This window comes from Leptinotarsa decemlineata, unplaced genomic scaffold (genome assembly GCF_025532065.1).
Source record: "Leptinotarsa decemlineata unplaced genomic scaffold, Ldec_3_MD MMD2_tig00002082_RagTag_RagTag, whole genome shotgun sequence".
Classification (NCBI taxonomy): Eukaryota; Metazoa; Arthropoda; class Insecta; order Coleoptera; family Chrysomelidae; genus Leptinotarsa; species Leptinotarsa decemlineata.
This window is the reverse complement of record NW_027412573.1, coordinates 3,087,275-3,114,642: the sequence shown is the minus strand read 5'-3', so window position 1 is coordinate 3,114,642 and position 27,368 is coordinate 3,087,275. Positions and strand designations below refer to the sequence as shown.

Genomic DNA, 27,368 nt, shown 5'->3' with positions numbered 1-27,368 from the left:
TCCCAAAAATTAATCACTCCTAAAAATATAACCCCTTCAATTCATCATCATAATATTCTTTTAAGTCATAGTAGGCTTTTTGCAGAAGTACTGCCTTAACTAATTTTCTGAATTTTTTAAAATTTGCTATTGCCCTATAGTACATTGGAAGGTGGTTGTATATTTTCTTGCTCTCATACACCAAAGAAAATTTAGTAACTGCTGATTTCGATATTTGGCAAGGGTAAATTTCGACTTCCTCTCGTGTGGTAACGTCTGTCATTATTTACTGCTGAGTTGGAGTATTTTTTGTGATTAAGCAAACGGTTTCTAAAAGGAATAAACAAGGTACAGCAAAAATTTTCTGACTGATGAAAAGTGGTTTGCAGTGGTCTTGTGATTTTGCCCTACACATGTATCTGACAGCCCTTTTTTGTAGAACGAATACTGAATTTAGTAGTTGCTTATTACAAAAGCCCCAAAAGGCAATTCCATATCTCAAGTGCGACTCTACCAAGGAAAAATACACAGTTCTGGCTGCATATTTTAATTTATCATCCATAAATACCCCTAAAAATTTTGTGTGAGTTTTGTTAACTATAACGTGATTTTCTATAAGTAAGTAATCAAAATTGAGTTTGAAACAAACTATGTTTGTTTTATTTGTGGTGAAACATAAGGAGTTTGAATCGCACCACTGTTTAACCCTGTAGAGATCCAGGGTTATGATGTCTCTGAGATTATCTTCATTTATCCCACGCCAAAGGATCGTGGTGTCATCTGCAAAAAGTATGAACTTCCCTTTAATGTCAATGGTTACCAGATCATTCAACTAAAGCAAAAAAAAAGATAGGACCCAGAACCGAACCTTGTAGTACACCTGATGACTTATTCTCAATATGCGATGTATTTCCTTGGAGTTTTACTAACTAACTATTGTCAACATATTATTAATTATTCACAAAACACGTATAGCCAGTGTTCGTGTATGCTCACTTACTATAGGTGAAAACAATGTTAATATTATCCAATCAATTGTGAGTCTATAGGTTTTTGCTTTTTATACTGGGCATTTTTCACATTACTTGTTGATTCAGTTCGACCTTGTAGACATTTTCTTATTTTCATTCCAATATCCGGCCCGAAGGACCACTGTTATGGCTCGAATTTTCAGAAAGAGTAAATCGTGGAATTCACTCTAAAAGTGAATAGTTTACCAAAGTCTACATCATTATGAAGCACTCCGCATGACGCTGTCTGATCGTTAGAATAGAACTGGATATAAGAAGGATAATATACAATGGATCGAGTGTCGATATCCAATTTCGGACGTTCGAAGGATGGAGAGTGCATTTAGAGGGATTGAAAGGAATTCCTCTGGCATTCCCGACGACAGCTCTTTCACCACCCTCATAAATAACCCCGAAATTATTTAGGCTGTGAAAGTGGACTTTTTCACGAGTCGGACGGGAGGCTTCACTTCCTGTACCACTTATGTTGGAATGGCGCGCAATCAAGAATTTTTTTTTTGGACTCTTTGTGCCGGAGGAACACGAAGAAGGCACAAATTCATAATATTTAACTGTAACACTTGTATACAGGGTGGGTCCACTACGCGGGGGTGTCCAATGAACGTGAGATTGTGTCACTATTTTCTGGGTTTGAAGGCCGTGGATTTTTGGAATTCATTCCTGACGTTTCGCTTACGCGAGTGGGTAGCTTTCTCAGAGGTTTATACATCCCGAGTTAATATCTTCGAGTTAATATCTTTCAAACCCGGAAAATAGTGACACTGAAAACTTCGGCCGCAAAAGCCTTAAACTTTTCGAACGTGAGACTGCGGTTTTTTAAATTGAACACTTCTCATATCTCACATATCGAATGGAACAATTCGTTTAGGCCAGTTTTCCATTACCTAGAGTAGGTTTATCAACTGATACGTGCACTGGCACTTATTGGATATAATCCAACGCCCATCGCGGTATTAGCCAGGGAAGTAGTTGTTTTCTGATAGGTGTCAGTCCGTAAACTTACTATGTAGGTAATGGAAGACTGTTCTGTTATGGAATTGTTCCCTTAAATAATTTGACTCTATATACACACATCGGAAAAGTCTAGGGATATTTTTATAAATGGCAATAATTTTTTTTTAGATCGCTTTAGGGAGAAAAAAGTTGACGGGTGATTATTAAACGAATGTAACTTACAACAAAATTTATTAAATGGTCAAAAATACTGAGTGCACATATAAGCAAAACTAAAAAAAATATGGCTCTTCTTTGGCACCCCGAAAAAAAATCATAATACAAAAAAAATTGGAATCAGTACAAAGGATGGCCTCCATGCTGGTTTATTACGGCCCTACATCTATCGTGCATCGACAAAATGAGATTGTCAATGTCTTGTTGAGGTACATTTGCCCATTCAGCGATTAAAAGCTCTCTCAATTGAAACGTTGTGTGAATGTTCCCCATATGCGGAGTAACTCTTCGTTGAAGCATGTCCCACACATGCTCGATGGGATTCAGGTCCGGTGATTGTGCTGGCCATGGCAATACATCAACTCTTTCGTTGGTGAGCCAGTCAGTCACTAGACGCGCGACATGTGGACGAGCATTATCGTGCATTAGGTGGAAGTTTTCACCAACAGCACCAGCAAACGGACGGACGATAGGTAGAAGAATGGTGTCGAGGTACTGTCGAGGGAGCGATTTGGAAAAACGAGATCGGTTCTGCCGCCGATCATGATTCCGCCCCATAGCATTACTGTACCACCTCTGTATGTGTGGACTTCCTGCTGGACGTGTCTCAAACGTTCATTATTTCCAGGTCGTCTCCACAGTCTTACTCGACGAGAATCTGGATAAAATCCAAATCTGGATTCGTCTGTAAACAAAACTGTGGCCCAATCATTTGCATCCCAGTTTTGATGTTCTTGACACCACTCTAATCTTCTACCGCGATTGCCTCTCGACAAAGGTGGACATCTAAGTGGCCTTCTGTTGTGGAGATCTGCTTCATGCAGTCGATTTCTGACAGTATCACGACCAATGGTTACCTGGTGCGTCTGCTGCAACACGATAACCAACTCAGGTGCTGTGATTGTCGGTTGTCTTCTTGCGGTTAAGACCAAAAATCGGTCTTGAACTGCAGTTGTAGCGCGTCCTCGCCCTGGATGTTGTTCGGCTGGACTACCAGTTTCGCGGAAACGCCGCCACAATCGACTGATAACACTTTGGGGGACCCCCAAATGAAGAGCTACAACATTTTGTCGCATGCCACCTTGAAGAAGCCCTACAGCTCTATTCATCTCAGCCAATAGTAAGTGATGGCGTTTCATGTTAAAGCACAATATTTCCAGTTTAATTGCTGAGCAAGAACTGCATAGAATGTAAAAACTCGACACTTTCAGATTATTCATTTTAGCCGAAAACCTACAGTTTGTAAAAGATCTGATAAAAGATTAGTTACCGTTTTTGCAGGCTTTGTTCAACCCATAGAAATCTACAGGGTGGTCGAGTGTACCAATTTAATCGAAATTAAACGACCTCATGCATTCATTTTTATGATATTTAGTATGTTATAAAAATATCCCTAGACTTTTCCGAAGTGTATATTTTCACTCGATTGATTTTTTCAAAAGAGTGGTTTTCAAAAATATGGGATTGCTTAGGTTTATACCGGGAGGTCCTGGAGTTATGGAGGAATGTATGCCACAAAATGGGTTCCAACAGCTCCAAATATCTCCTTGAACTTTAAATAAGAAAATTTTCCAACTAAATGTCCTTGTTTGAGCTTTCCTATTTTTAATTTCACCTAGTAACCAAAACTTCTTTCGTAGTTTTTATCAAATGAAACGCCCGGTATATATAGCCATACGAGAAGAGTTCCCACTGTCAGCTTACAAAAAATTTAGGGCCTTACTGTTTTATTTATATTGAAAATGTATTCAATTCTTGAGTAAAGTATGAAAAATTCGTCAAATCGAATCAATAACGAATTTTTATGCAACAATATTGAATGTTGAGATAAACATAATTTTTCTTCGAACTTAAATTAAAGTTGATTCTGTGATAGAACACATCGGATTTGAATCGCTGAAGATTAAATATATTTGGAAAAACGATCTTAGGAAGTTTATTCCACATAAACGCAGTTCTGAAGATGAAAGAGTTCTTGAACAGAGAAGTTCGATCTTTAGAGCTGAGGAAATCTTTGAAAATTTATATATTTTGGCCTATCGAAGGAATGTACTTCTATGACCTGACTTCGATTTAGGATTCCTCAAGCATTTGTTGCTATTTAGTGGTGAGCAACTTGCCCGACTGAATAATAATAATGATGTGTCGCATACCTGTATACTTGAAGTTGGACCACAGTCGCGATCCAGGCACACTGCTGATTAGTGGTAATTTTTAAAATTTTATTTCCTGGTTGGTATACAATTTATTGTATGACATAAATAATCATTGAATTTTAATCATCTTGAATGAGTAATTTCACCTAGACATTAAAATGCCTGTATTGCTCATTCAGATGAGAGTTCTGTAGGTACATACATTTCATAGAATTAAATACTATGGCGTAAATATAATAATATTATGATGAAACTCAGAGGAAACAGAAACAAACAAACTGAAAAAGAAAATAAAATTAAAAGAAAAGTATATGTGAGTTGAGTATATGCTTGTATAAAAAAAGATGGTGACGATTAGGTTATTCAATGTAGAAAACTTCTTTTTTTTTAGTATATATTGAATTTTTGTGGGTTCTCGACAATGAAACGCTTGATGTTGTGTTTGAATTTATTAATTTTTTTAATTATTTTCAGTTCTACTGGGAGTAGGTTGTACAACTTTGGACCATAGTAGAATACGATCTTTGTGTATGGCTCTTCTTATAGAGTGGTATTTTAATGTTCAGTTCCTCGATTGCTCTAGTTTTTACTGTTGTATGAGTTGAATAGTTGCTGAATTTAGGGAACATCCATTCTAAACACAGGTAACTATTTAATGATCTAACGTTAAGTAAATTCGTCTCTTGATATAGATAATCCGTTGAGAATCGTCTGTTTTTTTACAATATTATTTTTAAAATTGACTTCTGTGCTATTTGTAAACTATTAATGTGGTTGTTGAAAGTACCACCCCATGATGTCATACAATATCTCATAATAGATTCTGCCAAGGGCCGATATTTTAGTAAAAATTTTTTTTGGAGAGAATATCTCTGAGTGTATAAAATTCACGCATTAGTAGTCTCATCCTTTGTATTACATATGATACTTGTTTGTCCCATCTCATATGTTGATCTATAACAAGTCCCAGATATTTAATGGATACTGTTTTTTCTATAACTGGGCATTTACAACTGAAACTATTCGTGCAAGTTATTTTGTGCAATTTAAGTTCATTAATTTGTGGCTGATCACCTGCATTCAGCGAAAAAGCCATAAATTTTGTTTTTCTTAATATTCAAACTCAATAAATTATTATTCAGCCAGAGAATAATTTTCTTCAGATTCATTTCAGAAGTTTTATAGACTTCATCCCAACTTTCACCAGTGAAGAGCATGGCCGTATCATCAGCATAACACACTATATGACCGTAAAATTCATTAATCTGTGTTATCACTTTTATGTAAACAAGAAAAAGGATCGGGCCAAGTACTGTGCCCTGGGGTATACCCACATTGATTTGTAACGTTGCACTAAGCTTGCTACCAACTTTAACAGTTTGAGTCCGTTCTTACGTAATACCTTGAAACTACTCTGAAGGTTGAGTAGATCAATTAATTTCATCGCGATCCTGCTACTGGATGAACGAGAAGCATCTGCAATACTATCTATCCTCTGTCGGATATAAGTCAATGTCCGTCGCGATATTAGCCGGCAGGCATTTATCAGATATTCTACTGTGCAGCAATGTTGATGAGTTTTTGAAATTTAAGTCTGAATTATTTACTTTCTACGGTTACGACACTGTAAGCGGATACACGAAAACTATCCGGAACAGAAATACAATATCGCTAGTATGGAATAGCAAAATCAAACCGGAAATATTCGAATTTTCCGCCACATCTGTTGGATTTAATCCGGATAAAACGTTTCGTTCAATCTCCTAATGGAAAAAGAATTATTACAAGAGCGCATTAGCAGTTGTGTCTGATTCAATTTTCATTTTGTTTCAATTTCGCGGTACCATACGTCCAAAATTTATGGCGCGATATTGATAAATGTTGGGACTCCGTGGTGTGGGGTTTTATCCCTGTTTTCTGTTGGACATTTTAATTTTTGTATAATTATATAATATTTTTCATCCTCCTCACTAACATTTCATAAGATAAACATGGTGAGTTACCATATTGTTCTTATTCATGGATTTGACGACATCCCACTATTGTTAGGAATCACATGTTGAAAGGTAAGACCTCGTTAGTCTTTAGCTTGCACAAGTTTCGACTTCTGAGCGTTGTGGTTCGTAGGGGTGCGACAGCTGGTTAACGGAAAAATAGATTTTAAAAAGATTTTAATGAAATTACTGAAAAATAATGAACAATGATAACTATAAACTATAGTCCGTTCATAATTTGTTGATAGCTCACTGCAAGTTTGACCCTCATTAGAGAACTGAAATACAGAGAGGACAGCTAATATGATATAATAACAAAAACCAAACTAAAACTTGCAGTTTAAGATGTTTTCGACTAACCCACCTTGTATCTGAAGAAATACAATACAGCTATAAAACTTTAAATCCGATTATGTAGGTATTTTGAGTGGAAATGAGTGACCAGTGTCGTAGAGTATACTGAATTACTGAAAAATAATGAACAATGATAAATATAAACTATAGTCCGTTCATAATTTGTTGATAGCTCACTGCAAGTTTGACCCTCATTAGAGAACTGAAATACAGAGAGAACTGAAATACAAAAACCAAACTAAAACTTGCAGTTCAAGATGTTTTCGACTAACCCACGTTGTATCTGAAGAAATACAATACAGCTATAAAACTTTAAATCCGATTATGTAGGTATTTTGAGTGGAAATGAGTGACCAGTGTCGTAGAGTATATGATTAAAACATTAGTTACTTTAAATAAATAAATATATTAATATTCTTAAACTGTAGGTACTGTAAACTGTATTTTTATTTTAAAAAAATTTCTTTATTTTATTCAAAAATAATAAGTTACTTGCAATTTGTAAAAGATACATTTATTTAATTAATACCTATTTTTAAATGATATAAACTACGATTACTTACAAAACTATTCAAATTCAAAATAAACAGGATCATCTTCGGAATCCGAGTCGTCTTGCAGGTTAATAATTAGCGGTTGTGTCTCTACAGTCGCATCAATCATATTGTCAAGATCCCACATTTTTTGTTCTTCTTCTATTGCAAGTCTTACTGCATCTCGGCAATTTTGTTCTGTAATATGTTGTAAAGACTCATATAACAATTCACGTACAGCTTGTATTTTATATGACGTATTTTTTCTAGCCACATAGCTTTTCATTTGTGCCCAAATGAGTTCAATTGGATTTAATTCGCAGTGGTAGAGTGGAAGTCTAAGGACTGTGATGTTTCGTCTTTTCGCCATTTTGTCAACTACGTATTTCTTGAACTCAGATTTGTGTTGCCGGGCAATTTTTAAAAGTTCTGCTTTAACCATTCCATCTTCGTAAGGCAGGGACTTATTCCGCAGCCAGTCAATGATATCCTGTTTCTTCCACGCAGTCGTTGGAAGTCTTTCAACTAGTCGTGAATGATAAGGTGCATTAGCTAATACTATAATTGAGTTTGGTGGTATATGTTCAATCATCTGCTCAAAATACTCTTCGAAAACATCAGCTGTCATCTCCTCGTGATAGTCTTTTGTGCTTTTGGATTCAAATTCCAACAAACCATGCTTAGCAAATCCTTTTTCACTGCCAATGTGAGAAACTATTAATCTACTGCCTTTACCAGAGGGTGGGGAAATACCAGTAGACCAACCTTCCATAAAGGCTTGCCTGGAGCTTGATATATTTTTATCTGTCCAAATTTTTGTGAGAGTATGACCTGCGTTTACCCACGTTTCGTCCTGATAGTAAATTGGCCTTCCTTCAGCCCGAAATTTTCGTATGGATCTTAGATACTTTCTTCTCCAACATATTATCTCTTCCCGGTCAATCAAAAGTGATTTTCGGTCTGATTTCTCCCACCGGAAATTTAATTCTTTTAAAACTTGCGACAATTTGGTTCGTCCGACATGAGGCAAATTCGGGTCGTCTCTAACTTCTTGTAAAATTTTGTTTAAGTTGGGTATTTCTTTTTTGTAAAAAAATTCGTGAATTTTCCTTCGAATACCATTTTTGGCAAATTCATCAATTTCAATAGGTTTTCTCCCCCTCTTTAAGTATTCGTTTGTATTTGGGTTAGCTATACCTTTTTTTTTCTTTCTGATAGGAACCTATATATTGTTGACTCCCCTACGCCCGTCATGTTGGCACAACTCTTAATTATGTTCTGAACAGTGTTTGTGGGATTCTGAGAAACCAGAGCATCGTGAACGTTCAAAACAATAGTCTTCTCTCTTGGTGAATAGACAGACTTACTGACTGTACGCAACAGTACCGGTGTAAAACTTGATGATGTTGATGATGATGACGAAGCCATCGCAAGCAATTAAACAAAACAAGCAGGAACGAAAGGTACGTATATGTTTGTAGGAATATGAAAAAAAGTTACTCACGCACTGCACAAAATTCGCAAAATAAATATCAGAGACGTTAATTACTGCCGTAGACGCCGAAACACCAACGAACCATAAATTAAATGCGATTAAAAAATGTACTAAACCAAAAATTATTTTCGTTCGTAACAACTTCACCCTTTCAAGGCAAGTTTCGAATATAAACTGAAGCTTTATATTTAATGAATAAACACCTCAGGAACCTCCGCCTATGATTTTACGAGTTTTACGACCGTTTTATGACTTGGGCCCTCATTTTGTGCTATCGACAAATTATGAACGGACTATAGGTATATCAAGTGCTTTAAGTATTCTATTAAAAAGAGTAACGCTTTCATAATTATATCCAGATATTGTCGAATTATTACTGATAGAAGTTGATTGGGATGGTTTCGATTATTTTTTCAATTGTGTGCTGATTGATTTTTTCATTTCATGAATTGGTCTTCAACTGCTTGTGAAACAGATGAAAATTTCCATATTAAAAAAAGAACTGAATAAAAATGATAGATATCATCATAATAACGTGCAGTAGAGCCCACGATGCAAAATGGGGATTTACTCGAGCGTCATAGAGACATATCAGGTTGCAAAGCTTAGATGATAAGAAAAAAAATGTTATATAATATATACCTTTTCATCGGTGGGGGGAGCGGCTAAAGATTTTTAAATATGTAAAAAAATACTGTTTTGCATGGACGTACTCAAGCGCGTCAGATATTGATAGCATCAATGTCCTACGTATTTTTAATGATGTTGGTATGTTAATCTGATCGTTCGCATGATGTGGGTGGTTGTACGTAAGAGTTGAAAGTGAAAAGAAAAAAAATTTAATCGAGCGGGTCAGATTTTCTAAGGGGGTGTTAAGTGCAACAAAAAAAGCTCTCATTCAATAACCTGACGATTTCGATCTGACGCAAACTCGCGGCCATTATTATAATGTGCAAAAAAATTCGTCATTTTGAAATACTCAAGCGCGTCAGATTGAGATATATATATATATATATGGTTCATCTTTATGTTTTAGACGTGCTGTCTCATAATCTGACGATTATCTAGAGGGATACGCTTAATCTGACAAAAACAATATTTTTTTCATTATTTGAAGAGCTCAGGAAATAACATGCAAATAAAAAAGTGTATGTTTTTTTAAGAATACTTGTATTTATAAGAAAATAATTAAAAAAAAATGCTCAAAAAAATTAATTAATCATCTTCATCTTCATCTAGAACGAGTCTCTGTGATCATCTGTGATGGTGTTATGGCAACAAAATTCAGAGTGGGGACGGAGTGAGAGAGTAATAGATAGAGAAAAAGTGAATAGAGAATAGAAGAATATAAACTCGGAGAGGGAAATATAGGTATCACACAGCTGCACTCATTAAACTTTATTGACGAATTTTTGTTATCTCGGCTTTCGGAAATCGTCAGATTATATATTTTTCGTTATCCTTGAATTATTTCCTTTAAAATGAAAAAAAATCAGCTACGCTCGAGAATGTCGAAATGACGTTATTTTTTTTACAACTTTGCGGCCCTACCCTTTCTTTACGTCACTCTCAAATTGTCAGATTACTGGAATATACACTTTTTAGCAGGTAATTAACTCACCCTACCTTAATCTGATGCATTCGAGAATTTCTGATGATCAACTTTTTTTACTAATTTGATCCTTTATCCCTCACAGGAGGCCTTATATATGGGGCTCATATTTGGTGGAGGTACTTAACCGCGGGTACAAGGTATCCCCCTGTATATTAATCTGCCACGCTTTAGTAAATCCCGAAATCCCCGCTTGGGCTCCCCTATTATAATACGTTTCTTTCGGGCCGATGTGATTAGTGGTAAAAAAGTAAAATAACATGAATTATATTCACGTTTCGGAAATACATACAGGATATGATGGAAATTTTGGTTGGTAAACAATATTATATCAGCATTATGAAAAAAAAATAAAAATTAATTTCTCTTTCATGCTTGGTAATACAAAAGACTGAAAGTTGTACCAGTTATACTTCTATAGTATAGAGATGCAAAAAATTCTTGCCTTTTGGAAAGTGGCGAGAGTAGATTCCTAATCAAAGCTTGGAAACGTTAAATGGTGTAAAATATTGTTCATAGTTTGAAAAATCATTAGAGATCTAATTAAAATCGTGACAAAAAAATTTGAATATATAACTTGGTGAATTGCTATCAATTATTAAATTTTTTCGGTTTTTCATGAGTTGGTTTTTTATGAACTATATTATAGTGATATTTATTACCATAATGACTAATCTTCAACTATTTGTTTGAGTTATCCTATTATTGTTTCTTTGAAGGTGGTTGACAATGTTTCGTGGTGTATTTCATCAGTTTCATCATTGTCTAGTATAATATAAATTCATTTGAAATCCCTGAAAGAAATTAAAAAGAATAACCGAAAAATAACAATTTTATTAAACAGAAAACTGAAATTACAAAGAAATAACATAAAAGCGACAACCAAAAAAATAAAAAAATTGAAAAGTAAATATAAGCTAATACATTTATTTCTTTGAGGGATTTCAAATCATTTTATATTATTATATTATTAATATATGAATTGAAAAATATGTATTTTTATCAGCTCACCGAAGATGGTCCAATATTCATAAGAAAATACGTATGTATTTCTCTTCGATATAGTCTTCTATTAGGTTTTAGTCTCATGAACATGGTGTACATGCAACCCAAAACAAACATCTTTTACATTATATATAAACTGTTTTATGAAAAATCAATATAATTCGTCTTTTTGCATTTTTCAAATGATTTCTTAGATATGGCTTCGAAATCACGTTATTTCGGATAAACTAATATCTTCCACCTTCAAATATTCATCTATCATATGTTTGAATTGGTATAGAAATTAATCATTCTGTTTTTGACGTTTTGAATACATCATTAAAAATACGGATTTTTCATCGATTGAAATAAAACGTATTTTTATCAGCAAGAACAATATTGTGAGATATGTGATATAGGTATGACATCTTCTGTTTTACCAGTTATTTCATTACTGAAAAAAAAAATATATAACATCCCAGAAAAAACATCTCTCAGATGACGATCAAAAATACATCATTTGAAAGTCGTTTCATGAGGGATCATTACGGATTACTAATGATGTTTATCTTCAGATAGATATACATTTTCGATTCGTTATATGATGTTTTTATCACATTAAAATAAATAATGTAAAATATTATAATCAATAATCCCAATAATATTATCGAAGGAATTTCTACTGGTTTTGACTAGTAGCTTGCTTGACTTCCATCACGAGTTCCTTGTCTAGTGAGCAGAATACACTTTCCTTCTCGAACAATCTCCCTCGCAAATTGTTGTATGATCCCTCGCTCATCCGTTATACTCCTGATTCAATGCCCTCCGGTATTTATCCCCGGACAATTGTTCTTTCTTCTCGTGACGTTCGGCGGAGATTATTCGATTCTGCTTCAAGAAAATTCAGACTTTCTTACCAGGTTTCAGTATTCATTTTCAAACAGACTGATTTCAGTTCATAACCTCCTCTCAATCATTCAATTATATTATTGTTGTTGATGTGAGGAAGAGACATGTTTTATATGTTAAGAAATGCCATTCATTTATTTTTTCAAAATTGTAGGAGAGACACATATTTCGCACCTCCATTTCAGAAAATAGTTTTCAAGTCCACTTTGAAATGAGTTTCTATGAATTACCCTGTTTGGCCAACATCAGAACACAACTGTTTCATTAGTTATTGGAAATAGTGTAATTGTGAGAGTAATGCGGCATATATTTTGCGACGAACGAAATACTGACTTAGATTTGACACCAACTACTAAATTCGCCAATAACTAAATTTGTTTTTATTGATAACTCTTTCTAGTTTTTTTCAGAAAAAGTGATTGTAGTATCGTCAGCAAACATAGTTATGTGACAATCTGATATGCATTCAGGCAAGTCATTGATAAAAATCAAGAATAACAATGGACCCAGAACAGATCCTTGTGGAACACCTAGTTTCACATCAAAGAACATTATATATATATAACAATTCCATTATATTTAACCACCAAATAAAGGTTTTCCATGTATAATTCTATCCATGGGAAAGCCCATTACTAGTAATTTTTCAATGGAAATTTGGAAAAATCAGTATTGATGCTTTCGTTAGGTCTGAAAAGAGTCAAAATCCAGGTTATTATTATCCACTTGTGCATAAATAGTAGTGTATAGTTGAATAGTTGGTAAGATGCTGATTCAATTGATTCAATCTTCCTAAAACCACGTTGATTATTGCAGAATACGTCATTTTGTTCAAAATTCGTCTACCTATTATTCTCTGAGAGTTTTTAAAAAAAGGAAATCAACGAAATCTGACTATAATTGTCAATTTCTGTTATCGTACCTTTCTTGTGCAGTTGAAAAAACAAGAATCCCCCATAATTCATCTGTGAAGAAACCCTTATTGAAAGACTGGTTCACCAAAACAACTAATGCATACAATAACAATATAGTATCAAAGAATTTCTTGATGCAAAATGAAAATATGTTTGCTTGTGTGTATGATTATAAATTGAATAAATGTTTCTATATGTGTACAAATCTGTTAAATAGTAATATTTTAATCTTGTTGATTGTTAATATATCTACCATCTCATGGTTTTTATTTGTGACGTATCCTATCATGCTGTATACAGGGTGTTTCAAATTCGATCCTCACCACTGGGATTTTGGAAACTATGAGGGATACGAAGATGGTTGAATTGGAGCAAAGTTGCGCATTCACCTGACTAACAATATGCCGTTGAGAAATTTCTGAAATTCCGAGTGAATCCGGAGATATCCAGAAAAAACAGAAATTTCAGAATATTGTTTTTATTTTTTTCTGGCTTTATTTTTCAAAGGATTCGAAATTAAATTTCACTTTCCCTTTGCCACTTTTTTCTTACTACATCATGGTGTTTTCAGATTTGCTATCCGACGTTTCTTGTTCCGGCTACCATCATCAACTTTATTTTTTCTTATGGGCGCTACATTGGATTCTTATTGTGAAAGCCATTTTTCACCAAAAATGCAATGACTTGTACAATAACAAAGTGTCTTTGAGTGTAACAAATTGAAAGTCCAATTTAGAAACATCAAAGTCATATCCTATTACGATAAGAATAATTTTTTTTCAATATCTCCAATTTTTAGACAAATAATGATAACTTATGATACATCATTGAGAAAGTAAATTCTGGTTCTATTCAAAACATAAAGAATCAGATCAGTTTAAATCTTCCTCTTTGAAGATGATCACTTGGTGATCGAAACACGTGTCGAGGAGTTAAACATAACGATTTGGTGTTGGGAAAAAACTTCAGTAATATTCATTACTACACCAAAGGTTCCAAACAGTGCATCATAAATTATGTAGCAGGAAAAAAGTGGCAATATGGAATTGCAATTTATTTCCGAATCCTTAGAAAAATGGAGCCAGAAAAAAATTTAAAACCCATTTTCCGAAATTTCTGTTTTTTTCCGGATATCTCCGGATATACTCGGAATTTCACAACTTTCTCAACGGCATATTGTTAGTCTGGTAAATGCGCAACTCTGCCCCAATTTAACCATCTTCGTATCTCTCATAGTTTCCGAGATCCCAATGGCGAGGATTGAATTTGAAACACCCTGAATGATCTGAAACAACATTATTAAATCCGGAGGACCACTAGTTCGAAAAAAACTTTTAATGAGTGACGTGTATACAGGGCTTTTCATGATGAGCGTTAAATAGCCGTTTCTGGCAAACTATTCAACGGATCAACCTGAAAAAACCACAGTATCCATAAGTCAATATGACCTACACGCCTAAAATATTTTAGACGAAGCGGCGTTGTCGCTTCTACTATAAAGTAGCGGCTTCTTTGATTTTTCAAATGGAATACCCCGTATATAATATCATATTATGATTCATTATCACTTTGTCAACAAATTCATATACTATTTTCCTATACCTATCTATTACCGTTTAGAAGATATAAATTAATTTCGATATTTTTTTTACCAAACATGAACTTTTATAAATGCTGATAATCTTGAACTCTCTTGCACTAAAACGATCAAATTTGAAATGGAGTGGAGTGATACTATGAGGATCTTCACTCCGAGTCATATTTTCATTTGCCTCATACAGGGTCTTCAAAAAATGCAGATACTTTGATCTCATGAAAAAATGAGTGGAACTCAATTTTTTCAAATGGAACACCCTGTATATTTCAACATTTTTGAGCTCTATATCCAATTTTAGATTAACTTTGTTCGGATAATACTATTTCTATATTGAACCGTTTTCGAGATAAACTGTTTCAAACGGAAATTGACATGGTTTCCTTGTTCATCACTCATTTTTGTAAAACAGATTTCGTTTGATGTTTCTCAATTAGTCACAGATAATACAATAAAAAGGTAATTATTAGAATACTCCTCAACCATCGAATGAAACATCTCTTCAAACAATAGTTTTATTAACGCTGGAACACGAACTGAAAATAATAAATCCATAAATTAATGAGTTTATTTAACCGTCAGTGTATTTCAGAATATGTTCAAATACATCTCCACCTCTACTTAAACAAACATGTAATCTCTTCAAAAAATTGTCATGTGTAGCGCTTCTGATCAAGTCTGGAGTCAAACTATTGAAAGCAGTTGTAACTCTCGATTTCATATCTTCCATTGTTGTTATTGGAGTAGAGTAAACCATATTTTTAATGAAACCCCACACGAAATAATCTGATGGATTGCCATCTGGTGTTCTAGGAGGCCAACGAAAAGGTCCATTATTACCAATCCATCTGTCTTCGAAGATTTCGGTTAAAGCTTCGCTGACTGAATGAGAATTATGGGGTGGAGCACCATCAATTTGGTACCATACACGTTCTCTTCCTGGTCTATTATTTAAAATCATTTAAATTCCATTCCTCAGTAAATATTCATATTTTGATGCATTCAAATTATCATCATAAAACTCGATATAAAAAATTGACTCATTCTTTATGGCACAAAATACATTGAATTGCCATCTTCCTTGAAAACCCCTTTGGCGGACAACATGGGGATTTTCTGGCGCCCAATAATGACTGTTGTGTCTATTGAAAACTCCATTTTTTGTGAACTTGGCCTCATCTGTCTATATGATATTGTCAAGGAAATGTTCATCCTCTTGAGTCTTGACAAGTAAGCATTCAAAGAATTCCACTCTACGAGGTAAATCAGTCTCTTTCAAATGTTGGACACAGTAGAACTTATAGGGATGCCATTTATGCTTATTAAGAATTCGACAAATTGTCACGTAGGGTATACCTATCTCGCTTTCAGCCTCGTGCAGAGAAGCAATTGGAAATGCATGAAAGTATCCCAAAACTGTTATACCATTGTCATCATCATCCACTTCAGTCATCTTACGAATGATTTTTGGACGGAAGGTTCCATTCAACCTACAGTTTTTTGGTAGTCGATTTATCACATTATTATTCGGCTTCGGAAGTTGTAGATATCTTTCATGAAATACTCGGCATGTTCTACTTGCAATTCTATTGTACTCACCATACATTATTAATAAATTCAAGAAATCTTCATTACTGTAACCTATTCTTGACATTTATCTATTATAATTGGTAGCTATCACAATCAGTCAAAACCACCAATTGGTTTATTTATTTTTCCAAAGCACACTATTGAAAAATATTAATGTGTACTGTTGTACGTTAGAGACCAATACCTCAATGTATACAAATTGTAACTTTTTCTAAGGTAGGTACATACCAATTTCGAATTGAGTGATCTGAGGCAGTTAAAAAACTGGATCAAAAAGAAATATTTCTAAGTATAAGAAAAAATGTTGAATATCCAAAATAAGTGATGAATTCAAAAAAAATGATGAAGAAAACCACGTCAGTTTCCGTTTGTAACAGTTTATCTCGAAAACGGTTCAAAATAGAAATAGTATTATCCGAACAAAGTTAATCTAAAATTGGATGTAGAGCTCAAAAATGTTGAAATATACAAGGTGTTCCATTTGAAAAAATTGAGTTCCACTCATTTTTTCATGAGATCAAAGTATCTGCATTTTTTGAAGACCCTGTATGAGGCAAATGAAAATATGACTCGGAGTGAAGATCCTCATAGTATCACTCCACTCCATATCAAATTTGATCATTTTAGTGCAAGAGAGTTCAAGATTATCAGCATTTATAAAAGTTCATGTTTGGTAGAAAAAATATCGAAATTAATTTATATCTTCTAAACGGTAATAGATAGGTATAGGGAAATAGTATATGAATTTGTTGACAAAGTGATAATGAGTCATAATATGATATTATATACAGGGTGTTCCATTTGAAAAATCAAAGAAGCCGCTACTTTATAGTAGAAGCGACAACGCCGCTTCGTCTAAAATATTTTAGGCGTGTAGGTCATATTGACTTATGGATACTGTGGAATTTTCAGGTTGATCCGTTAAATATTTTGTCAGAAACGGCTAATTAACGCTCATCATGAAAAACCCTGTATAGCCAGGCAAGAATAGAGACACTTGTGGGAATCTCTTATTGAGCAGGTGAATAGAATTGTGACTATACATATTCAAAACATTGTGAAGAAAAAAATTTAAGATTCTGAAACAAACCACTTCTAAACAGTAATTCGAGTAGATACACAACCACTTGTATGTATGCCAGTATGTGCGATCTGGATCGAGGGAAACTTCCCCGGTTGGAAGTCACATTACTAGATTAACGAAGCAGGCCGTGAATCGTGCGGTGACGAACCGTGACTATCGATCGCTTTCCGAACCTTATCACATTCTCACATGAATTACTTTATTACCGATCGGTCGGGTCAATAAAGGCGCCCGTGTTCGAACAGGAAGTTTCGATAAGTTAGTATACAGGTCGTCTCAGGATTTTTTCGGAAGCAGGAGGTTGTAGATTGGTGGAAAATTGTACAGAATGGGCCAAATTGGACACTTTCGAAAGGAAAATTCTGTTTTCAAACTAGAAGACTGAAAACTGATGACTGTGGGTCAAATTTTATTACAAACTTAATGGCAAAAAGCGCATATCGATATCTATCATCGTTTTTCGAATACAAGCAATTTCGAAAAAGTTGCTTTTGTCCTGTCCATAGGCGTTAGGTCTGGTGATCTGGCCGGCCAACGGTTGGATGCTTGGTTGGCTGTCCAATTGTTACCAAAATTAGCAGCCAAAAATTGGTGACATTTGCAGTGTTGTGAGGCGAAGCCCCGTCTTGTTGAAAATATATTTTTCTGAGATCTATTAGTGGCAATTCATCTACAAGAGGTTCAATGTGATGTGAGAGTGCCATTATAGATGAACGTGCTGATAATTCTACCCCTAAAAACACCTGCCCACACACTAAATCCAAATCTTCCTTGACTTCTCTGTTCCTCAATAGAATGAGGATTTTGTTGTGCCCCAGTATAAAAATTGTTGTGGTTGTAAATTCGTCTGTTTAAAATCTGTTTTTCTGTTTTTCCGTTAACCAGCCGTCGCACCCCTACGAACGACAACCCTCATAAGTCGAAACTTGTGCGAGCTAAGGATTAATAATAATATAATAATGATAATAATAATAATCTTCATTCATCCTTTAAGATCATACACATGATATAGGATAAGTCATATGATGTATATAGACAGACATATGTATATAGGTACACATAACTATATTACTTTTAACATATCGTCTATACAAACAAGCAAACAACAAATCAAAAAAACTATGAATTAGCAAAGTATTCACTAATGTCATAAAAGCAGGATTCCACTAAATATTTTTTCAATTTTGTTTTGAATTTATTAATATTTTTTTCGTTTTTGATGTCACTCGGGAAATGATTGGAAAATCGTATTCCATTGTATTCAGGTCTGCTTTTTTAAAGTGGTGTACGGTGCTTTATACTTCTAAATAAGTCACCATACCTCGTAGCATGGTCATTAGAGTCGGAATTTTTTGAGAAGCTGTTGATGTTGAGTTAAACATATGTTACAGTTTTATAAATGTAGATCGATGGTACCGTTAGTACCATAAACTTTTTAAAATGATTTCTACACGTCATTCGGTAATCTAAGCCAAAGATTAGACGAATTAGTATTTTTTGACTGATAATAACTGGGATGATTTATTCAATAAAGCTGAAAAGGAGCTTATAAAAATTTCACAATGGCTAAATTATAGCAAGTTGTCTCTGAATACGTCTAAAAGTAAATTTATAACATTTTCTACAAATGTCGACACTCAATCAAACAGAAATTATATTATGCTTCATAAGAAAACATGCACTCAACCAAATTGCAACTGTCCATCTATTAAAAAAAAACAAAGAAATAAAATATCTTGGCATAATTGTCGATCAACACCTTAAATGGAACGCGCACATCAAATATGTAAACAATAAAGCTTGGCAAATAATTCGAAAATTTTACATACTTAGGTACATTTTAGACGATCGTAAACTGAAACTTATATATACATATTTAATTGAACCATTATTTAGATACTGTATAGTAATATGCTATATATGCATAAAAATACAAAACCAACTATAAATCCCAATGAAACTATTCCAACACGATATATTACGAAACTATCAATTGAAATACCATTATTTGGAAAAAGTCACTCCTAAAATACCCTTTTTTACATAGGTCCGAAACTATATAACAAACTACCACTTCAAATTAAAAAAATATATAAACTCAGTTCCTTTAAACACCAAATAAAACAAATGATTGATGAAAATAAAATATAAATACAAATGATAATTAAATGAAAAAAAATGCATGAATAAAAAAAATTATTAAAAAAATATATGAATAAATGAAAATAAAATAAAATGAACGAATGAATAAAACAAAAAAAAATGAATGAAGGGAAAAAAATTAAAAAGCGCTCCTCAAGTTAACTCATTTCTACTCAATTTTTTATAAAATGTTTTGAAAAAAAACACTATCCTCTATGCACAATCAATTTGCACCTCTCCGAATATTAAAACAGAAACCAAAAAAAATGTATTTTCCTCGTACAGAAATATACACTACACAAGCATTTATGCTTAGGTAATTTCTGTACAGGATTATATTATATTATATATTATATTATACATATATTATATCATATATTATATTATCTGTAACAACAATACCAATTGTAAAAATGACAATTATGGAATAGATGAATAAAGAATTGATTGATTGATTGATTTAGTCTCTTACACCGTGTTAGGAATCACACGTTAAAAGGTAAGACCTCGTTAGTCCTTAGCTCGCACAAGTTTCTCAACTTCTGAGAGTTGTCGTTCGTATGGGGGCGGCAGCTGATTAACGGAAAAACAGATTTTAAACAGATTTTAAACAGATTTTTTTAAACACACCTGATGAACATGTGTATTCCACTTCAAATTTACATCTAAATATGTGGCCAGAAATTTTATTGAATCCAAAAAATATGTATTTTTGTTGTTTAAGCGAATAAAATAATCATTTGAAATTTTTGTACGAGAATAAAACTGTACACGTACTGTTCTGTCAGGATTGACAATTAAGGAATTGTCACTACATCAATCAGTACATTTTTTCGACAAATTATTCATTTTCTGTACAAGTTCTTCTGGGGTTTCAGCATCAGTGGCGATTGTCGAGGTCTTACCTTTTAACGTGTGATTCCTAACACGGGTTGGACGATAGCAAGTGAAAAGTGGCCTGAACCACCGACCAACACGGTAGTCAATTCGAGTGAGTGAATAAAGCACCCACGTCGAACCGCCTGGCTACCGACCGACGGTAGCCAAATACCTACAATAAAAAAAAATCACGCACTTGGTTATAACTTTCCAGGAACCACTGGCGAAAAGCCATACGGCGTTCAAAATCTCCTGGTTCAATGATCTCTTCTGGTACCGTATGGGTTGAAATTCCTCCTAACGTTAGTTCTTGGTAGGTCTGTTGATACTTTCAAATTTCGCGTTGACGTTTTGACAATAAAAAGAGGATTGGAGACAATGTGGATCCCTGGGGAACACCAGCGATGATTGTAAAAGTATTCGATGGTTAGTTGCAGGGAACCTTCTTTCAGGAAGCTAGAGAGCCATACACAAAAATGATTCGACAAGCCATAGCATCGAAGTTTGGCCAACAAACCATCATGCCACACATGGTCAAAGCCTTTAGAAATATCAAGAGCAATAGCTCTTGACTCTCCATGTTTCTCGATTGCGTTATGCCGAATATGGCATAACGCAATATGGCCGAAAGCCATATTGATGATCGCTTAAAAACGATATCAAAAATATCATTTCATGTATGGAACTGCTTATCCAGCGGTGAAAGGTGGTTTTTCCTTACATCCTGAATAAGTTCCAAAAGTATACATCTCAGCATGATTTGGTCCAAAATTTGACGTACTGAGGAGGTCATTTTGTACGGAATCTAGACGTACCAGGTCTATAAGGAGTACTTGTACTATATGGGTTTGCTGCCTCCACGACATCAGTTGTTTCAAGAACTCAACCTGGCCTGAAAAAAATTGATTTGACAAAAAATAAACACGAAAAGTCACCATCTTAACACCCTTTTCCATCAAAGCCTCGACATGCCCTGTGAACTTCTTTATATTGCCCTGTAAGTCACGATGCCATATATCTCTGCCGTCGCAGGGGTCCCTAACTCGATATATTATGAGCTTTTATTGGGTTGTAGTTTGGTGTCTGCAGCAATCATTATTGAAACCGGCAAATTGATTCAGTTATACGGCCGTTACGTTCTTATACCACGCCAGCGTGGCACGAAACAAAAGGACAGATTTACATGCAGATGATTACGTTAATGGAGCGACATTGTTCGTGATGACGTTGACGATTTTCGGCTGCTCTCTGCGGCGACTAGACCGTGCCTTGGAAAGGCGCTGATTGTTTACTTCTGAAAAACATTTTTTTTATGAATATAGTATAGTATAATAGTATAGTATAGTTACAGAATAATTATTATGTAATATTTATTAATTTATACTTCAAATTATGTTGCTAGTGTATAAGTATTTCTACCTGATTATACTATAGAGTCTTTCAATAGACGTTCCTATTGTAATAAATCTGAAGACATCACCGCGAAAGAATGCAGTCGGAAATCGCCGGTGAAATTCTAGTACCGAACCGACTACAGAATTCTACAAAGGACCGTTACCGATATAAGCACGTCTTCCCGACCCAAGAGGGCAGTTCAGGAAGTGAATCGAGCGGCTAAACAAGAAATTCAAATAGTGGAAATAAATTGAACGTTAGTTGCTAAGTGTTGTAATAAATAAATTAGTTGTGATTAGTGAAATATTGTTGGAAACAAATTTGTTTAAGACAGTTGATCTGTTACACTATATTTATATTTAAAGTAAACAAAGTGTGTGTGTGATATCATCGAAATTTTATATTCGTTTGAAAGATCTAGCGTGATCACCTTCAATAGGAATATCAAACAGATTGATCTTCCCCTGGAAGATCGAGGTATTAAAATAACGGTTTGGTGTTGGGAAAACCTCCAGTAATATTCATGGGTTCAATATATGCCTTTGAGTTTCACCCTGTACATCAATCAGTCCAATGCCTCCCCTAAGTCACGCTGCCGGCTTTCTTCTCTCATAACGCAGGAATGATATTCGTCGAAGGGGAGATTTTATGAATCCTTGTTGTCGCGTTTATGGCAGTTATCGTCCTAATGACAAATTTCGATCTAATAACTCCACTAAGCCCTAAATAATTTCATGGGGATTCAAATGGTGGCCATGGTAGGTTATTGCCGTTTATCACGAAAAAATAATTGTTTTCAATAGAAAGTTTATAGGTACATGAATTGTTTTGTTGTTGAATATCAATTCGAATGATTTTCTATTATTTCATTATGGTTTTCATCAAGATTATAGCTGACTAATGAATTTATATCCAGAAAGTGATAATGTAAAAACTGAATCGGATTAATTCAATAATGATAATGATAATGAAAGGGTAATGATGATGAGGAAAGGAATACCGAAATTGAAACTATTCAGAGAGGTAGACATTGATGAGACTTCAAGTTTTGGTTTTTTAGTTCCTGGTGAGACAAGGGGAAGCTATTATAGGTATGACATTTCTCTTCTATTAGGTGGGCTGAAACTAGACTTACACACAGATGGCGTTACTAGTGTCAAATCCATACGATATTTAGTTAATGCTAACTTTCAAACGACATGTGTACAAATTTCACAGCTGTTGGACTATTAGTTTGTGAGATAAAACATTTTGAGTGAATAAAATTTTGTTGTTTGTTGTTTGTTGTCTGGATAAACAGATATTAATGGAAATATATGAATATTAAGGAATTCAAAAAAATGTTTCGTGGACACTTGAATGAACAATAAACCGCCTGCAGAGCGCAATTTTCCTCCTAATTATGCTTTTATCAATGAACAATTCTTTTCAAAATTCTAGAAATTGTAGCCTGGATTTTTTCTTTTTGTGGAACTGATCTTCGATGGCTTTAGAAATGATCTTTGCTGTAGAAATAATGAAATTAAATTTTCCCCTCACTTATGAATAAAGTTGTTGATAAATTGAAAACATGAATGAAGTATTGAACAATTTTCTATGAAATATTGCGATTGGTTTATATTCTTCATAAGATAATTGATTTTTGCAATTCTTGATTATTAATACAAATAATGACTTGTAATAAAAATATCCTTTAAAAAAATTCTAACATAAAAACGCATTGAATAAATATTTCATAAATAATAATATCGGGAAACCGTTCCATCTGAAAAATCACTATTCTTAATGCTGTTTTGAATTCTGGAAAATTGTATAATTTTTTGCAATTTTTTATTCGTTTATTCAGTGTTATATTTGTTATCAAACAATCAGTTTCCACACTGTACTTTTTGATCAAAAATAGAATGAAAATATAACCATCATTTCGCAAAAACAATTTTAGTCTACTTTCCACTTTATATAACATTCTTCTCTAAAAATGATACAAGGTTGATTTAATTCAACTTTATACTATTAAGAAATGAAGTGGGAAAATATATTTGTTGGTCATAAATCGTTAATTGAATAACGAATGCAAAATTGGGAAAAAATGTGTTTTTTCATAGTACAGAGGAGCAGTGAAAACATAATTTTTTAAAAATATATCTTCAATATTGATATTTACTGGCAAAAATATGTAGTCAATTGATGAATGTGTTTTTACGCTATAAATCCTGCGAAACGTTTAAAATCATTATATTATTTGTTATCATTAAAATAATTTTATAAACGATAAAATTGAAAATGAAATCGTGTTGATGTAACTTTCATTGATGAGAAAAAAATCATCAAAAACTTTCAAGAAACTTTTTTTAATTTTTCTAGCGATTATCTTCTCTGAAGTCTTCACAGAATAGCTCCATTCGAAAAATGAAAAAATGTAGGCTTCATTTTTAAAAATTGTTGAGGTTATTGAAACCATAATCAACAGAAATGGTGGGACAAATTTGTTTTTGCAAGAGTATTATTGTTTATTCTTCAACTATTCACCAAATATCTGTTTTTTACGAAAGCACAGAAGTGCCACATATTTTTATTATTTGTTTCTTGGAAATTACGACTTTGAATATCGAAACTTCGACTTTTATCTTGAAATTTCGACTTTTATCTCGATTTTTCGACTTTTATCTCGATTTTTCGACTTTTATCTCGATTTTTCGACTTTTATCTCGAAATTTCGACTTTTATCTCCGAATTTCGACTTTAATCTCGAAATTTCGACTTTTATCAAAATTTCGACCTTAATCTCGAAATTTCAACTTTCGATAAAAGTCGAAATTTCGAGATAAAAATCGAAATTTCGAGATTAAAGTCGAAATTTCGAGATTAAAGTCGAAATTTCGAGATTTAGAGTCGTAATTTCCAAGAAACAAATAATAAAAATATGTGACACTTACGGAAGCGCAGAAGAGCCACATATTTTTATTATTTGTTTCTTGGAAATTACGACTTTGAATCTCAAAATTTTGATTTTTATCTCAAAATTCGACTTTAATCTCGAAATTTCGACTTCAAACTCGAAATTACGACTTTAAAGAGATTTGAAGTCGAAATTTCGAATTTGAAGTCGAAATTTCGAGTTTAAAGTCGAAATTTCGAGATTAAAGTTGAAATTTCGAGATTAAAGTCGAAATTTCGAGATAAAAGTCGAAAATTCGAAAAGAAACAAATAATAAAAATATGTGGCCCTTCTGCGCTTCCGTAGTATTTTCACCGATCAATTAAAATTATAAATCTTGGTGGTACGGTCTCGTGAGGTAACACTTTTCTTCAGTTGACTTCCTGATCTTCAAAGACCTTTTTGCAAATTTTGAATATCAGCAATAGTTTTTGAGATATATAAAAAAATCACGCGATTTCAAGAGACGAGGGGAAAATTAGAACATATCTGGGCCAACCTAGTTTTAAGATTTCTATTTTTTCAAAAAATTAAGTTGTGAATAAAGCATTCAAAACCAAAAATTATTTGAGCATGCATATTGAAAACGACTAAGAGAAGAATTTGGAGATAGAAAGATTGGGAGTGTACTAGTTGTCTTGTCTGATGTTTTACATAGGCCAAACTGGGAAAACATTTGAAGCACGACTAAAAGAACATTAAAACGGTTTTCTTTTCACAGTGGAACACACTACCTCTCTGTATCATAATAAATATTGACGAAAGATTCCTTTGTTGCAGGGATTTGTGTTAAGCCTCCGGAACCTTACTACGGCCGCAAGATTGGACCCTTAGTGGAATTTGCTCATGGAATCAGAGGCATCGCCTACGCCGTAGATGAGAGTACGATATTCATCAAAGGTTTTTCTTACGATGGAACCGGTCCTGATGCCTTCTTCTGGATTGGAAACTCTCCAAGGCCTAGCCCCGAGGGAATCATTATTCCCTACCCAGAAGATTATATTGGCAGGTGAGTGTTTGGTCTAGATAACAATAATGATAGTGATGAGGATAGATTATCTTGAATTTGCTCAGGTACATTGAGGTGCCCGACGAAATTGTGAAAATAGTGGATCCTCTTTGAAAGACTGGTCTTGCCATAACATCTGGTCAGGCTGGAAAGGGAGCCTCATCTTTTCTGCATCTCGCGCTATTTTACGTGGGGACGGGAAAAACTAGAGGGTATAACTTTGACACTTCCAGACGGTGGATATGAATGTAGAGTTGAAATAAAATCATAAATCACGGTCGAAGGATCTAGCTTTATATACCCATACAAAAAAGTCCATACTGTTTTGGAACATTCCACAGTATTCGAGTCTGTTTAGGAATGTTCTACCACGACATGGGATGCTTCCGAATGTCTCAGAGTATTCCAGTATTATCCGGTATTCCCTCATGTCCCCCGTTAACGGATGAATAACTTTTTCATCCATCCCACCCCAGCCAGGTAGGGGTATCCCGTGAAGGGCGGCACTGATGTCTAAGGACTTCATGCCGTCATCAATCAGTCATGAACCCATTGGTCCCTCTCAAGATCAACAATCAGCCAAAAGGGTAGGGGAGCTGGTCTCCAAACCTGGAAGAAATGACGATGACATTCTGGTATCCGGTATATTCTGGGAGGTTATGAAGTGCTTTTGAATACTCTTCAATGCTCTGGACTATTCTAGAACTCTGGAGGGCCAAACCTTTAGCACACGATTGTTGCATAATAAAGTGGAATATTAAGGATTACAAGAAATTTTAAGAACAGTCTCAACAGTTTGAGCCTAAGTGAATCTTTTGAAAACTTACTTGATCGTTTCAAAGCTTTTGGAATTCAAAAATAATTGCTGTAATTTTTTTTTGAAAATTGTGTTGATGTTGAAGATATACATTGTGGTTCATAACGGTTTTTCGTATTCAAACATGAAATATTTATTACAAAAAATGTTGATTTTTAGTGAGAGTTATTGTCGATCTTTGGAAATTTTTCTAAATGAATTAAGATAGTCAAGAGATATTTCAAAATATGCCAGTTTCTAGCTTTCTTTATAATTTCAATAGTTTTTGAGGCACAACCATATATTTTCCGAAATATTTCATAGTATCTTCAAATTGTTTCTTTCTACGCGAAGCCTTTTGTTTTCGATATTTTCTGAAATTTCTGGAAAGCATGACCGCAGAGAATTGATCAGAACACAATGAGTTTTAGTTTAGTTTTAGACGTTTCAAGATGATTCTTTTTTTTTTAATTCAAATCTGTTGTTTGCCAATTTCCTCTTTATCGTTCAGTATGCCATCAACTGCTTTTTTCCTGTTCGTTCAATTTCTCACGTATTTTTTATATTTCTGAAACATATTTTCATTACGTCATCAAAATCTTAACACCACCTCTATCTCACATAGTGAGATATCATATGAAAGAGGTAAAATTTCACTTACAAGTGTCATTCACAATGGCGGACATCGAGGTTTCGGAATATACACTTGTCTTATTGCCTCTTCTGTACCAATATGGATGATATTGAAAGTTTTCTAAATGTTTGTATGAAGATTAATAGAATAGAATAGAATAGAATAGAATAGAACTT

The 27,368-nt window shown here is 33.9% G+C and overlaps 1 protein-coding gene across 8 annotated transcripts in view; it reads left to right on the top strand.

Moving 5' to 3' along the window:
- The window catches only part of LOC111507030 (protein Skeletor, isoforms B/C), a 122,237-nt gene that overhangs the window by 22,676 nt on the left and 72,193 nt on the right, over positions 1-27,368 (top strand). For 7 of the 8 annotated variants that reach the window (XR_012465780.1, XM_074176825.1, XM_074176821.1 and 4 more), the window contains one exon: positions 25,534-25,762. Coding sequence is in view for 6 of the 8 variants with exons in the window: in XM_074176825.1 (XP_074032926.1) it covers positions 25,534-25,762 (229 nt within the window). In the remaining 2 variants the exon portion in view is untranslated. Of the gene's footprint in view, positions 1-25,533; positions 25,763-27,368 lie in introns of those variants that run through there. The other variant, XM_074176827.1, reaches the window with a different exon arrangement.